Here is a 14,276-nt window from a genome sequence, read left to right on the forward strand (position 1 = left end):
GAAAGACAAGCGGAAGCTCCGCCCCTTTCCCCAGTGGGCAAGGGAAATCTGTGCGATTGGCTGGGAGCTGAATCCGCCCAAATCTCACCGCTGTCTTCCCAGGGAGGAATTGAGCGGACTTCTGTCAGTAATGTCCACAGCCTGCCTGAGAAGATAAGAAAATGGTTGTTCCCACGAGGCCATGACAGGGAGGGAAAGAGGGCTGCTTGGCGCCTAACTCATTCGAAAACGAAATCCAGACTCGGGACATATTTAGCGCGGCGGGGGCGGAGCGACAATTATCGCGCTCGGGCCAAGTGCAGCTGCGCAGAGTCGCATTTCCGTCCCCGCCCCTGAGAGCCTGCAGAACAATCTGTCATGGCGGCCGGGCTGTTAGGTTTGTGCACTCGCCGCCTTTTGGCAGCAGCGGCGACGCGAGGGATCCCGGCTGCCCGTGTTCGCTGGGAATCCAGCTCCTCCCGGGCTGTGATCACCCCGTCCGCTGTGGTGGGGAAGCGGGGGCCAGAACCGACTACACGCTGGCAGGAAGACCCAGATACCGAGGACGAAAACCTCTATGAGAAGGTGAGAGGGAGGGGAAACAGGACGCGGGAAGGGTCAATCGGCGACCGGCGGACGGGGCGCCGTAGAGGATGTTCTTAGGCGGCTGAGGTTTGCGCAGCTGGCGAAGTTCTCGAAGACTTGGGAATTTTGCCTAGCTTCTTTTTCTCTTTTGTCCCCTGATAATCTTCGGTTCAGGGCCAGAGGCGAGATTGGCCTTATTTTGCAGACAGATGTCAAACTTGAAGTGGGCAGTGCTCAAAACACGTTAGAGGCAATACAGTGTAACGACAATAATATGGCACTTGCTCAGTGCCCGTGTTCTAAACACTTTACATACATTAACTCACCTAGTTCTCAAAACAACCCTATTTCGAAGTAGGTACTACTAGTATACCCATTCTACAGATGAGAAAACTGAAGCGTAAAGATGTTAAGTGACTCGCCCAAGCTCACATAACTGAATATGTGGCGGAACCAGGTCTGCTGTGCTGTGTTGATAGCAGACCCTCTGACATTAGAATGCCTAGGTTGGAAAACAGGCACTGACAGTTACTCACCTATGTGTCTTGGGCAAGTAGCTTAAACCCTTGATGCCTCAGTTTCTTTGTAAAATGGGGAAAATGTTAGGACACCTTCTAAAAACTAAAATATCACACCACCTCATGTGATGAAATAAGTCAAAATGCTCAGAACAGCAGCTGGCACTTAGTAAGTACTCAGCATTGGAAGGCGTTAATTATTTTATTTTATTTTATTTTTTTTAACATTTTATTTTTTTCCTTTTTCTCCCCAAAGCCCCCCAGTACATAGTTGTATATTCTTCGTTGTGGGTCCTTCTAGTTGTGGCATGTGGGATGCTGCCTCAGCGTGGTTTGATGAGCAGTGCCATGTCCGTGCCCAGGATTCGAACCAATGAAACACTGGGCCGCCTGCAGCGGAGCGCGTGAACTTAACCACTCGGCCACGGGGCCAGCCCCTGGAAGGCGTTAATTATTATTGTCACTTTCCACCTCGCTGGGATATTGTGAAGTTTGTGGATGTGAAAGGCCTGGCACATCATAGCTACTTCATCAGTACTAACCTCAGGCGGAGAAGCTTGGATATACAGGATGCTCATTCATTTGTTCATTCATTCTGTACATGCATATGGAGGGCCTGTATATGCTAGGCGCAGTTCAGGGCCCTAGGGGTTCAACAGTGTGGAAATCAGGTAAAGCCCTTGCTCTCATAGCTTACATGATAGTGGAGAACACAGGAAATAATGTGAAATATTTGAAAACAGTAATATAGAATATGTAATTGATGATATAAGGTTAATGTGATACAGAGGATCTGGGGGAATGCTTCTTTGGTAAACTAATAAATGCTAGAAAGGAAGTTAAATTAAGCAGGATAAGTGGGTGGAGAGTGACTTGGGAGTAGGGGATTATTTTATTAGTTGAATCATAGGAAATTGCCAATATTCAACTTTTTTTTCTTGAGGAAGATTAGCTCTGAGCTAACTGCTGCCAGTCGTCCTCTTTTTGCTGGGGAAGACTGGCCCTGAGCTAACATCTGTGCCCATATTCCTCTAGTTTATATGTGGGACGTCTGCCACAGCATGGCTTGCCAAGCGATGCCATGTCCACACCCAGGACCCAAACCACCGAACCCAGGGCCATCGAAGCAGAATGTGTGAATTTAATTTAATGGCTGCGCCACCAGGCAGGCCCCTATATTCAACCATTTTTGACCTACAAAAATGGCAGTTTCCTATAGTTCAGATTACTAAACAAGGTCACTAGAGTGGGAATACCTCCTAAAGGAAGTGATGATGAAGCTGAGACTTTGATCAAGGAGACAGATCCAGCCATGGGGGAAAGGCTTTCCAGGCAGAGGAAACAGCAAGTGCAAAGGCTCTGTGGTGGGAAGGGCTTGACAAGTCCTAAGACTAGAAAGAGAAGAATTTAGGGAGGGAGGGGAGATTGGTCTGTGGTGAAACTGGAGACCCGCTTATGCAGGGCCAGCGTAAGGCTTTGTGGAGCAGCAGGAAGCCCTCATTGATCTCTTCTTCTCCTTGCCACAGAACCCAGACTCCCACGGTTATGACAGGGACCCTGCTGTGGACCTCTGGAACATGCGAGTTGTCTTCTTCTTTGGCTTCTCCATCGTCTTGGTCCTTGGAAGCACCTTTGTGGCTTATCTGCCCGACTACAGGTGCATGGGGTATCCAAGAGAGTGGGGTGGGTGGGAGCAGAGGCAGGGGTAGAGATTGAAGGGGACTCTGCCAGGAATCGTGTTCCTGCACTGTTGGGAGATGGGGAATTAAGATGGGGATTGGTGTCCAGTGAGGCACCCTCACGTCCGCCCCCACGCTGCTGCCTCCAGGATGCGCGAGTGGGCCCGCCGGGAAGCTGAGAGGCTTGTGAAATACCGAGAGGCCAATGGCCTCCCCCTCATGGAATCCAACTGCTTTGACCCCAGCAAGATTGAGCTGCCGGAGGATGAGGACTGACTGGTTGCCTAGTGGGGCTCAAGAAGCACCACCTTCTCCACCCCCTGCCTGCCATTCTGCCCTCTCCTCAGAGCACCTAATTAAAGAGACTGAAAATCTGGCTGGTGTTGCTTTTGTTGTGAGGGAGATGTGGGAGTCGGGGGGTGTCAGGCCTTTAAAGGGCCACTCAGCCTTTTCTGGGTCTTCTGATTATTGCTGTGGAACAAACACCCTAAAACCTAGTGGCTTAAAACAGCAATGTGGCATTATCTTTCCTGGTCCTATGGTTGACTAGGCTTGCCTAGGTGGTTCTTCTTGGGGTCTTGGGTGCTTGCAGTCAGATGGTAGCTGGGGCTGGAATCATCTGAAGGCTCAGCTGGGCTTGGAGTCCGAGAAGCCTTCTTCACTCACTTGTCTGGCCCTTCAGTCTTCCACACGGCACCTCTCTCCAGCGGAGCAGCTTGGGCTTCTTGCATGGTGGCTCCTCTGGATGGGGGTGTAGCATGTAGGAAGAAATTGATGGCAGCTGTCTTCAGGGAGAAGCTGCCACACTGGGACCTCCTATGTTGGCAGAGGGGCCAGGGCGACCAGGGTTTGAGGGTGGTGGGTCAGAGCAGGGCTTTTCTACTGCTGAGGGTGGGTGTTTGTCCCCCTCGCTCCTTCTCTGTTTCTCTCACTTTGAGGTTTCTGTCTCTGTCTGTGTCTTGGTGAGTCTGGATGCCTCTCTCTTCCCTTCTGCCCCAAATCTGGGTGGTCTCTAACTCAAGGTGCATACCTCTGTGTGTGTGCATGTGTGTCCTCCGCCCCCCTCCTCTCTGTCTCTCTGTGTCTTGTCTCAAGCCAGAAGTCGCTCCCCACACCCCCCTCACTTCTCTCTGGGAATAGGCTGTCTCCTTGCATCGGGCGCTCTTTCAGGTTCTGTCTGTCTCTGTCTCTGCATCTGGATCTGGATCTGGCAGATGGAGTAGGAACTTGCTGGCTCTGGCTGTCTTTGTTTTTTTCCAGGGAGCCTCTCCTAGATCCCTGGTAAGTCTGGCTGCCTGGGCTCCCCTTCCTGCCCCTGGCATCTCTGCCGTCTCCCTGATGGGCCCACCACCAGAGGTGATGCCCCTACCCCTGGCTCCTGAGTCTTCTTATATGTGACTGAGGCAGGCGCCGTGTCCATGTGAACCTTCCTGGAAGTGAGCAGTGTCACTCCCTGAGTGCTTCCTTCTCGGGCCAGCCTCCCAACTCGAGGATAGGCCCCAAAGCAAAGAATCCTAGTGTGTAAAGGGAGCACTCTCCTTCCTCCAGCCTGCGGTTACTGGGACTATGGGAGTGAAAGGGGCATGTTATCCCAGCCACTAAGTATCTGAGCGTATTGGGGTAATACCCCCTGTAATAAACCTCAGCCGGTTGCAGCCATACCTCACCAATGGCGCAGAGAACACGTCCCCTCACTGACCCCCACCGTGTACACTCCATGAGGGCAGGTGTTCAGGTGTCTGTTCACTTAGAGCAGGGATTGGCACAGTATGTGCTTGGGAAATGGTGGTGGCGTTACTGGTGTGGGTGCCATCCCCTACCATCAGTGCCCTTCCAATCCCCCAACTCTGCCCCTCGTCAAGCTCTCAGGCTCTCAAGAAACCTCCATTCCGGTCAAACAAGAGGCTGCACTTAGACCAAATGCTAAAAGCCGTGCCCTTGCCCCCTTTCTGACAGCAACAATACTACCTTCCCCCTCCCTGATTGGGCTCCAGCCACACTGGCCACGCCTTCTTTTCTTAAACCATTGAATTAGAATGTACATACAGAAAAGTATTTACAGTAAGTTTACAAAGCTCATTTACTTTTTACAAACTAGACACGCCCATGTAACCAGCACCCAGGTCAAGAAAGAGAACGCGAACAATCCCAGAAGCTCCCCTCAGGTCCAACCCCCCACCCCAGGGGTAACCACTCTCCTGACTTCTAACAACGGGGGGTAGTTTTGTCTGGTTAGGGGCTTCATATAGGTGCGTTCATACGTTTCTGTATCCAGCTTCTTTTGTTCAGCACGATGTCTGTGAGATGGATCCGCATCGTTACCTAGTCAGTATTTTGTCCATCCTCATTGCTGTATTCTCTTCCATTGTATGAATAGACCACACTTCATCCATTCCAGTGTTGATGGGCATTTGGGTAGTTTTCTATTTGGGGCTATTAAGAATAATTCTGTGTACATGTCTTTTGATGGACATACACACTCATTTCTCTTGGGCACATACCTAGGACAGCATTCCTAAGTCATAGGAGCGGACATATGACCAGCTTTAGTAAGTCATGCCAATTTTCCAATCTACACTTCCCCAGTAATCAATGCCACATCCTTGCCATCACTCAGCACGCTCCATATTTTTCATTGTAGCCATTCTGGTGAATGACTGACCTTTTAAGGACCACACTGGGATGAAGGGGTGGAAGTTGAGTGCCTACTGTGTGCCAAGACCTGACAGCACACCAGGCACTGACAGATACCAGGATCCCGGTCCTCAGGAATCTCCCAGGGTGCGGGTGGGGGCTGGTGTGAGTGGTCAGAGAACTTAAACACAATGTTTTCACCCTATGGATAATTGAACTTTGATATTTTGGACCCAGCTTTTCTCTGGGAACATGGCAGATGCCAACCTTCTTCAACCTTCAATCTAATAGAGTGTTTATTATAATAGAGTATTTGTTATGTACAAGGCCCAGTCAGAAGTCCCCAGAGCAGACGCTGGCAGTTCCCTGCCCGTATCCCTGTGACCTTACTGCTCCAGTGGGTGCTGGCCACTGCCAACTGCCAGGGTCTGCATCTCTTCACTGGAGGGCTTCCCCTCAAGCTGCAGAAGGCCGTTTTGCCTGTGGGCCTAGCAGGCTGGAAGGACCAGGAAGTGAACACCCTCTGGCAGCAGCACTCAACCAATGACTGTTGAAAGCTGGTAGATAAATACCCCAGCCCCCTTGCCCCTCAGGTTGGACATCTCTAAGGCGTGTGTTCTCCACTGGCCCCCAGAATTCTGTGGTGGAAAGACGCTCCAGTTGCTCACGGTGCCAAGTCACTTGATAACAGTCTTCACTGGCTGCCTTCTCTTCTTTGGCTCCCTTCCACACTCCCCGATTGCCCCACAGGTGCTTCCTGGAATCATGTCCTAAAGAAACGACTTGACTTCAATCCTTGTCTCAGGGTCTGCTTCTGGAGGGACCCAAACTAAGACAGTCTCTGTCCTCAAGAAGTTCACCTCAAGGCGGTGGGTAAGACAAGGTAAACAAGCACAGAAATCAACAGATGAGATAAGTTCTGCCAGAAGGCCAGTGTGGTTGGAATATTGTGCTTACTGGAATCACTGGAATCTTCCAGGAAAAGAGTGGTTAGAGATGAGCTTGTAGGGGTGGTCATGGGCCAGATCCACAGGGCGCCATGGTCATGATTGGAAGGAGTTTAGATTTTACACACTACACAAAGTTGACCAGAAGCTTATTGAAAACCCAGCTTAGCAAAGCCCATCCCGGACAATTCTGGATGGTCTAAGGGAGATGCTTACAGTTTCTCTCGTGGATTACCCAGGAAATAAAAACAAAATATCTGACCACATTCACAAAATGACTATTACTGATAAACACAAGCACCACAGAATAAACAGACAACAGCTAAAACTATGAACTTTAAATGTGTTGAGGGAAAACAGATGGAAGGATCCAATGTTCTCAACAAGACGTGAACCTGCAAGTTTTGATCCGGAAACATTAGACTTGGTGAAAATTGGCCACAAATAAAGCTCAGAATGACAGGAGCTATTCATTCAATAAATATGTATTCAACAAATATGAGTGCCTACTGGGGGCAAGGCACTGTCACAGGCAGTGGGGATGCAGCAGGGAACAAAAGATTCAAAACTGCGCGCCCTCCGGGAGTCTATTCTAGCAGAGGGACAGAGACAATAAATCAGGCAACAAATTACATTATTTGTATATTGGGAGGTGAGAAGTATGCATTAAATTAAAAACAAAGCCAGTAAGGTGGGTCGGAGTGCAGGGTGGGAGACGCTTGTGTTTAAATAGGGTAGTCAGCTTAGGCCTTGTGGAAAGGTGATTTTTTTTTTTGAGGGAAAATTGTGAAGAAAGCAAGAGATGAGCCACACAGATACAAGAGCATTTCTGGCAGAGGGGACAAGCAGTACAGTCCCTGAAGCAAGAATGTGTCTGAGCTGTTCAAGGAGCAGCCCGAGGCCAAGGAGATATCTGGGACGAAGCTATTATTGCTGAAATATGACACAGATAAGAAAAATTGATGCGCGGATCGAATCGTCACTGGAAAAATTAACCCGAAAATGATTCATCCAACTGAAAACAATTTCAGGAAAATGAAAATGGCCAAAATTGGCTTTGGGTTAACTGCATCACTGGATGGCATTGAACAAGGAATTAAATTGCCTCAGAATTCACTCCAGGGCAAACTTTTTCAATACAAATTCATCTGAGGTGGTATAATTCCAATTTTAAATGTTAATGTTTGTAAGCAGAGCCAATACATCAGAGGTCAATTGCATGTGAGTCAGAGGAGCGAATCCAGGACAAACCAGGATCCAGGAGAGGCAGCTTAGAATCAACCGTCCTTGGAAGGGTTCATTCACGCATTCACTCACTCATTCATTCATTCATCTCACAAATATTTACCAAGTGCCTACTGTGTGACAGAGAATATAGCAGTGACTGAAACAGGCAAAGACCCCTGCCCTCTTGGAGCTGGTTTCTAGTGTGAGAGACGGACAATAAATGTAAGGAACAAATAACCATTTTGGGTAATGATAATTGCTAGATAAATAGGTAAAATGTATAAGACGATAGTGGTAAGTGTTAGGAAAATAAAGCAGGAAAGGGTGTAGTAAGTATTTGTGTGTGTGTGTGTGTGTGTGTGTGTGTAAATTTTAGCTAGAGTGGCCAGGGAAAAGGGCTCACTGAGATGACATTTGAGAAAGACCTAAGGAAAGTGTCTAACTGAAGAGAGAACTTTGAAAGAAGAGCATTAACATTAACATAGTAACCATGGGAGTTTTTTAATAAGTGCCCTAAGAAAGGAACTTCTGGTAACCATGGTTTTGGGAATGTTCAGGTTGTGGAGCCGGGATGGAGGGTAGTTTTGGAACCCTGGCAGTCACTACCAAGAGGTCTGGGGACTGGTATTGAAAAGTGGTGTTTCCTGAAGACGAGGTTTGAAAAACCCAGCCAGTCAGGGCCTTTTGTGCAGTAGTTGTCGGAAAAGCTGCAGGATTCTTGCAGTCAGTCATCTCAAAGGTAGAGAGGGTCTGAGAAACTATGCCAGCGTCAGAATGAGGATCCAGGGTCTCAGCTGAAGTTTAGGAAAAGAGCAGCCATTGCTGAATGCCACGAGGTACAGCTCTCGGGGCCCTGAAATGCTGTAGTCTTATCTTTTTATTCTCTTTCCAAATTCCTCACCTCCTTCAAGTCTTTGCTAAATATCAGCTTCTCAAAGAGGACCCCCCCCTTATTTGACATTCCAAGCCCCCTTACTATTCATTCTCTATGATGTTGAGTTTTTTGCCTCCATAGCACACACAAACCGCATCAGGTGTGTTGTCCTTGTAATTGTGGTCATGCTAACCAAGAATTTAAAAAAATAAATTAGGTTGTTATTTTAATGAGAGGGAGAGACAAAAAGAGAGAGAAGGAGTAGGAGGAGGAGGAAGCGGAGGAGGAGGACGGAGAAAGAGAAAGTAAGAGGGAGGGAGGGTAGTGGGGAGGAAGGAAATCTTCGAAAACTCTAAACCTATCAAGATGAGGCAGGACTGGTGTTTTGGGATCAGATCACACAGGGCTCTGAATGTCAGGCTGAGGTTCGGGGAAGGGGTGTGTGTGTGTGTGTGTATGTCTGTGTGTGTGTGCATTCAAACAGCATCTACCTAAATGAAAACCACTCTCTGCACGCACTTTCCAGCCTCTTCTGCCAAGATTCTAAGTCATATCAACCTCTGGGCCACCATTTTTCTCACAAGGAATTTGCTTTCTCCCTTTTCCAGAAAATTCCACTCACCCTACAAATGTGGCCTCTTTGGGGGAAGCCTTCATTTTGAAAAAACAAGCTCAGGTGGGTCAGTTTGGGATCTGACCCTGAAAAAGGCTTTTGATTAATGAAATTTACCATTTTAAATTTGAAGTCTATTTTGTCTGATATAACTATAGCTATACCTGCCCCTTTTTTGGTTACCATTTGCTTGAAATACCTTTTTCCATCCCTTCACCCTTGTCTATGTGTCTATGTGCATCTTTAAGGCTAAAGTGAGTCTCTTGTAGGCAGCATATTATTGGGTCTCGGTGTTTTTATCCATTTGGCCATTCTATGTCTTTTTTTTTTAAAGATTTTATTTTTTTTCCTTTTTATCCCCAAAGCCCCCCGGTACATGGTTGTATATTCTTCGTTGTGGGTCCTTCTAGTTGTGGCATGTAGGACGCTGCCTCAGCGTGGTTTGATGAGCAGTGCCATGTCCGCGCCCAGGATTCGAACCAATGAAACACTGGGCCACCTGCAGCAGAGTGCGCAAACTTAACCACTCGGCCACGGGGCCAGCCCCCCATTCTATGTCTTTTGATTGGAGAATTTAATGTATTTGCGTTTAAGGTAATTATTGATAGGTAAGGATTTACTATTGCCATTTTGTTCATTGCTTTCTGGCTGTTCTGTAGATCAATTGTTCCATGTTTCTTATCTGCTTTTTTTGTTTTGATATCTTTTGCTATCAGTAGGTTTTGACTTCTTTATCATGTTCTTTTGTGTAATTACTACAGGTTTTTCCCTTGTGGTTACCATGAGGCTTACATAAAATATCTTAAAATTATAACACCTTATTTTAAGCTGGTAACTACTTAACTTCAATAGCATTACTAAACTTTACATTTTTACTTCTCCCCTTCACAATTTAGGTTATTGATGTTACAGTTTATATATTTTTTATATTGTATAATCAATAACACATTATTGTAGGTATGGTTATTTTTACTATGTTTGTTTTTTAGCTTTTAAACTAGAGTTGTAAGTGAATTACACACCACCGTTACCATATTACAGACTCTTACAGAAAACACAATTACAGATCATTTAAATATATATATATTTTTAAAATCACACACATGGGCACACGTGGGTAAAATTTCCCATACCGGGATTCAATTCTGGCAATCCGAATGAAATCCAATGCTAAACGCTAGATGAGAACATCAAAGTAGCAGCTCTCCCAGTTAATCTTGAAAAGTGTTTTGGACCCGCCTCCAGGTTTTAGTTTTCCGTGATCCGGCTGCGCACTTCCAGTCAGGGACATCAACACTGCCCCAGGGCTTCCCTTCCCGGGTGAGACTGGGCACCGAATGCGACACCTTAAAAGGATCAGCAGAGAGAAGCTGAGATGGGCTCAGAGCCTCTTTGCAGATCCGCCTGTGTCTGTGCCATTAGATGTCCGGGAAGAGGCTGGAGCCAGTTGTGACAGATCTGTGGGCCAGTGACAACCCATGGGTTAATCAGCTGTTCATCAGAGCAGCTTTGACACCTTTAGACCATGGGCTCTGCAGCTGAATGGGCAGCGGGTAGCCAATCAAGAGGTCTTGCTCGTGGGGGCTGGGTGTGCTGAGCGAGAGGGTGGAGGGCTGATTGACTAGGCGGCCTGTCGGTGAGGACTGGGCTGGACCCGCAGCTCCTCTGCAAGCAGGGGGCGGGATGGGGACTTGATTGATAGCCTTTCCAACCGGTGAGGACGTCTGAGCCCTGTGTCGTTTGGCAGTCGAGGGTAGGGTCTTGGTTTGACCGACACACTTATCATCCAATAAGCATATCAGTTTGAGCTGGGGGCGGGGCGACTGGTTGCAGAAAATGCGGGGTCTTGTCCTTGACTGACTTGTTTCGCTTAACGAGGAACCCGAATTCCACGAGTAGCCCCCCGTTATCAGTTTTTAAGAAGGCTTATGATACTTTAAAAAGTTTGCAAATCACAGCTTTAAAGCACTTTAGCTTTCCCCTGCTGGGCAGACACGGCAACCTCACTGCACCTGTGAAAAAGGGCAGCTCTTAGAAAACGTGGTCTTAGGGTTGGGGACTGGAAATAGAAGTGGTTCTTAGATGCAGCTTAAAGGCAGTTGGCATAGAATTGAAACTTGATTTGAGGTTTTAGGGACTGAGAGACTGAGATGGAGGAGGTTGTCTGATAGATGGTCTCTGGTGAGAGTGCTGGGGGTTTCTGGGGCAATGATGGAGGCCTGTGGGGATCAGTATGGCTGGTTAGTGACTGAGGTCAGTCTGGGTCACCCATGTAGACGCCCATAGTAAGAGCCTATTCTCTGATGAGACCGACTGAAATCAAACAGCTGATGGAGCTTGCACTGCCCAGATCACTGCCATTGCCCCCTGGACTTGGCAACACATCCACCATCAGAGACTGGGCAGAAAGTAAAAGACTCCATGCTTCTGATGCAGACCATTTGCAGTGTGACAGTGATGCATTCAACAATGGGCCAACAGTCAAGGTATTTGATAGACATTCCATGCTCCCTACCATCAGCAGGTATCTGATATTGTTGAGCACTGAAGTGACTCCTCAAAAATGGACTCAAAACGATTTCAGACTCTACCTCTCTCACCTCCTCCTGGTCCACACACCTTAGTAAGGTAGTTTGGTCACTGAATGTGGCTGTCCCCAGAAAGGAGTCATCTCCTATTGAATACCCCCTGGATAATGATCAGGACAAAAGAGGTGAGTTACAGAGACCTATTTTGAAAATTTAGGGGTTCTGCCCAGCCATTCCTGGACGCGATGTATCTTTCTTTCCCCTCACAGCACTCCCAGGCCAGCCTAGTTGGTAACCCTCTAGGTGGCAGCTCAGCCCAAAAGGGGCCTAGGGGATTGGAACTTCATTCTGGTTTAGTCACCTGGATTCTCTTGTTGGGTGGACATGGTTCTAGATGATAACAACAATGACCACTTTATTGAGTACATGCTCACTGAGTTCCCCTACAGTGGCCCACACTGGCCAAGATAGAAGACATTAAAAATATCTCTGTAAATTTTATAAAAATGGCTTTGGTCCTCTTGCACCTGACCCTTCTGGATGAATGGTCTGGGTGCAAGTAGGGGATGATTGAATAAAAGTGAAGTTGTAGGCCCTGGGATGGGACACAGCGATTTCATGGCCATGGGAGGAAAGTCCTTGGATTAGACCCTGTGAAGTTCTGGATGGGGAGACAATCAGTGCTCTCTTTGTCCTCTAGATCAAGCATGGGAGCTGGGCAAAATCTTATATGGCCTTGTGGGGTCAAGAAGCAGGTGCAACTGGCAATCTGACCCACTGCCAGGTTTGTCATCACTTCCTTGGGATGAGAAAAAACAGAAAAACTCATGTGAAAATGGCGGGTCCTAAATTATTCTGCTGTGCCTGATGCATCAACGTCAGCTCCTGAACACAGACCTCCCTCGTACCCATAAACACACACAGGCCAGCACGACCTTGTTTAGGTCTGACTGATACAAATTCCTTTGCTTCTCCTGATACCCGAGTGGCCTTGGTAATTGGTCTACTAGCATTTGATGACACCACCCATGGGACTTAACCAAACCAATGTAATGGTGATCCCAATCAAGCTTAACAACAAATTCTGAACTGAAATGAACCATGCCCCTTTGGGTTATATATTTGTTTATGGCAGAAAGAATGGGGAACAGAATGTCTTTCCGTCAGGGATGGGGTTTTTTTTGGACCTGTGTATTGGCCCCTATAATTATTGACAGTGACACCAAACATCAGCAAGTCAGTCTAAACTCCTTTGTGTGAGTTGCAGTATAATAGTCTGGCCTTAGACTACTTCCTGACCATCTAAGAATACAAGGCCCTGACCACTCATTACCCTGGCCATTCCTCAGGGTTGTGTTGACACTGGGCAACTTTGAGGGATGAGATAATGTCTCCTTCTGGAACAAAGAGCAGGCTGGATTCCCCAAGCTCAGCGTGTCTTGGCTGCGATGTAAACACAGAGCGTGTGCAGCATCCACCTGTGGGACACCAACATGATGTGCATGCTGCCCGCTGTGCTGTGAGTAGTAAAATCCTTTGTCTCTGCCCCAGGAGTCTCATGTCTTCTGTCAGCATTTATAAAACTTGTTAGCTTGCAAGAGGGTAAAATCTCAGGCCCTGAAAATCAAGAACTGAGGGATTTTTCTGTGTCCTCTGACAGTCCCTATGGTTTGGCCATTGGCAGTTTTTGAAGGTCAGTAATCAGCTGCTAGTGGTGTCAGGGATGTGACTCCAGGATTTGAGGCCTGAGGTGATTAGTGATTGGAGGCCTGCGAGGCTGCTGATTGAGGATCTCTGGCTGTCAATCACTGGGAGAGGAGCTGTGATGGTAGTGATTATGTGAGCCAGTGAGGAGTGACACTCTGATTGGGGTTTCTTTGGTCCCTTAATTGGATTCTTTGCGGGTCAGTGGCTCTGGCTATGTGTCATTAGTGTTTAGAGACTTTTCCTGTGGGAAACGGAGCTGCCTCAGGCCCCAGGTGAGAATGGGTCTTCAAGAAGACATGGAATTGGATTTTTCTTAGGTAAGAGTCACCCTTTAGATCCAGACCTACCTGCACTTGGTACTTAGCTCTACCACTTACCAACTGTCTTAGAAAAACCACCCAGTTCTCCCTCTTCTGTATAGGAAAAGACCCAGCCCTCTTCTTCCTATATGTCTCCTTTACTTTCACACAGAACGTTCCACTTCTGACACTTCTGGTCACCAAATGTGTTGAGGTTTTTCCCCACACCAATCAATTCTCTGCAATGCCAGCTGGATGTCCTACAATTTAACTCAATTCTAACACTATCTACCTGGAGATAGTGTCAGATCCCACAGGTTAAAGGTTCAGTCCTGTGAGACTGCTCATCTCACTTCTGATGCCAATCCCGGGTTACCCACAACTTCTGTCTGATGTGGCTACAAATTGGAGGTTCCCACCGATGTGGATCCAGGCTGCCCCAGGGAGAGAAGCCCAAGGTATCATAGCCTACATGCCAATCTATATGACCTGATTCATGTCTAAAGTTATACGACCACACCATAACCAGACCCCACCTGCACTGATACCATTTAATGACTTTTTACATCGTCTTTCCTTTGTCTAGTAAAAATAAGTCATGTACCCATGCCTTATAAATTTAGCCCTAACCCTCAACACATTGCAGCTCTTCACTGCCCATGGGTCCTGTCCCCATGCCTACAGCC

General features: G+C 47.5%; 1 protein-coding gene across 1 annotated transcript; it reads left to right on the forward strand.

Annotated features, from left to right (window-relative positions):
* Positions 1 to 3: 3 nt before the first annotated feature.
* Positions 4 to 3,137, forward strand: NDUFB11 (NADH:ubiquinone oxidoreductase subunit B11). The gene is made up of 3 exons (XM_014867597.3): positions 4 to 564; positions 2,609 to 2,739; positions 2,911 to 3,137. The coding sequence occupies exons 1-3, from the start codon at positions 358 to 360 to the stop codon at positions 3,035 to 3,037; spliced, it is 465 nt and encodes a 154-aa protein (XP_014723083.1). The 5' UTR covers positions 4 to 357; the 3' UTR covers positions 3,038 to 3,137.
* The last annotated feature ends 11,139 nt before the right edge of the window (positions 3,138 to 14,276 follow it).

This window comes from Equus asinus, chromosome X (genome assembly GCF_041296235.1).
Source record: "Equus asinus isolate D_3611 breed Donkey chromosome X, EquAss-T2T_v2, whole genome shotgun sequence".
Taxonomy (NCBI): Eukaryota; Metazoa; Chordata; class Mammalia; order Perissodactyla; family Equidae; genus Equus; species Equus asinus.

Bases quoted from the DNA above. Each gene is read 5' to 3' on its own strand.
- NDUFB11 (XM_014867597.3), top strand. From the start codon at position 358: ATGGCGGCCGGGCTGTTAGGTTTGTGCACTCGCCGCCTTTTGGCAGCA. The intron at 565-2,608 runs GTGAGAGGGAGG...TCCTTGCCACAG, and splicing joins ACGAAAACCTCTATGAGAAG to AACCCAGACTCCCACGGTTA. The intron at 2,740-2,910 runs GTGCATGGGGTA...TGCTGCCTCCAG, and splicing joins GCTTATCTGCCCGACTACAG to GATGCGCGAGTGGGCCCGCC.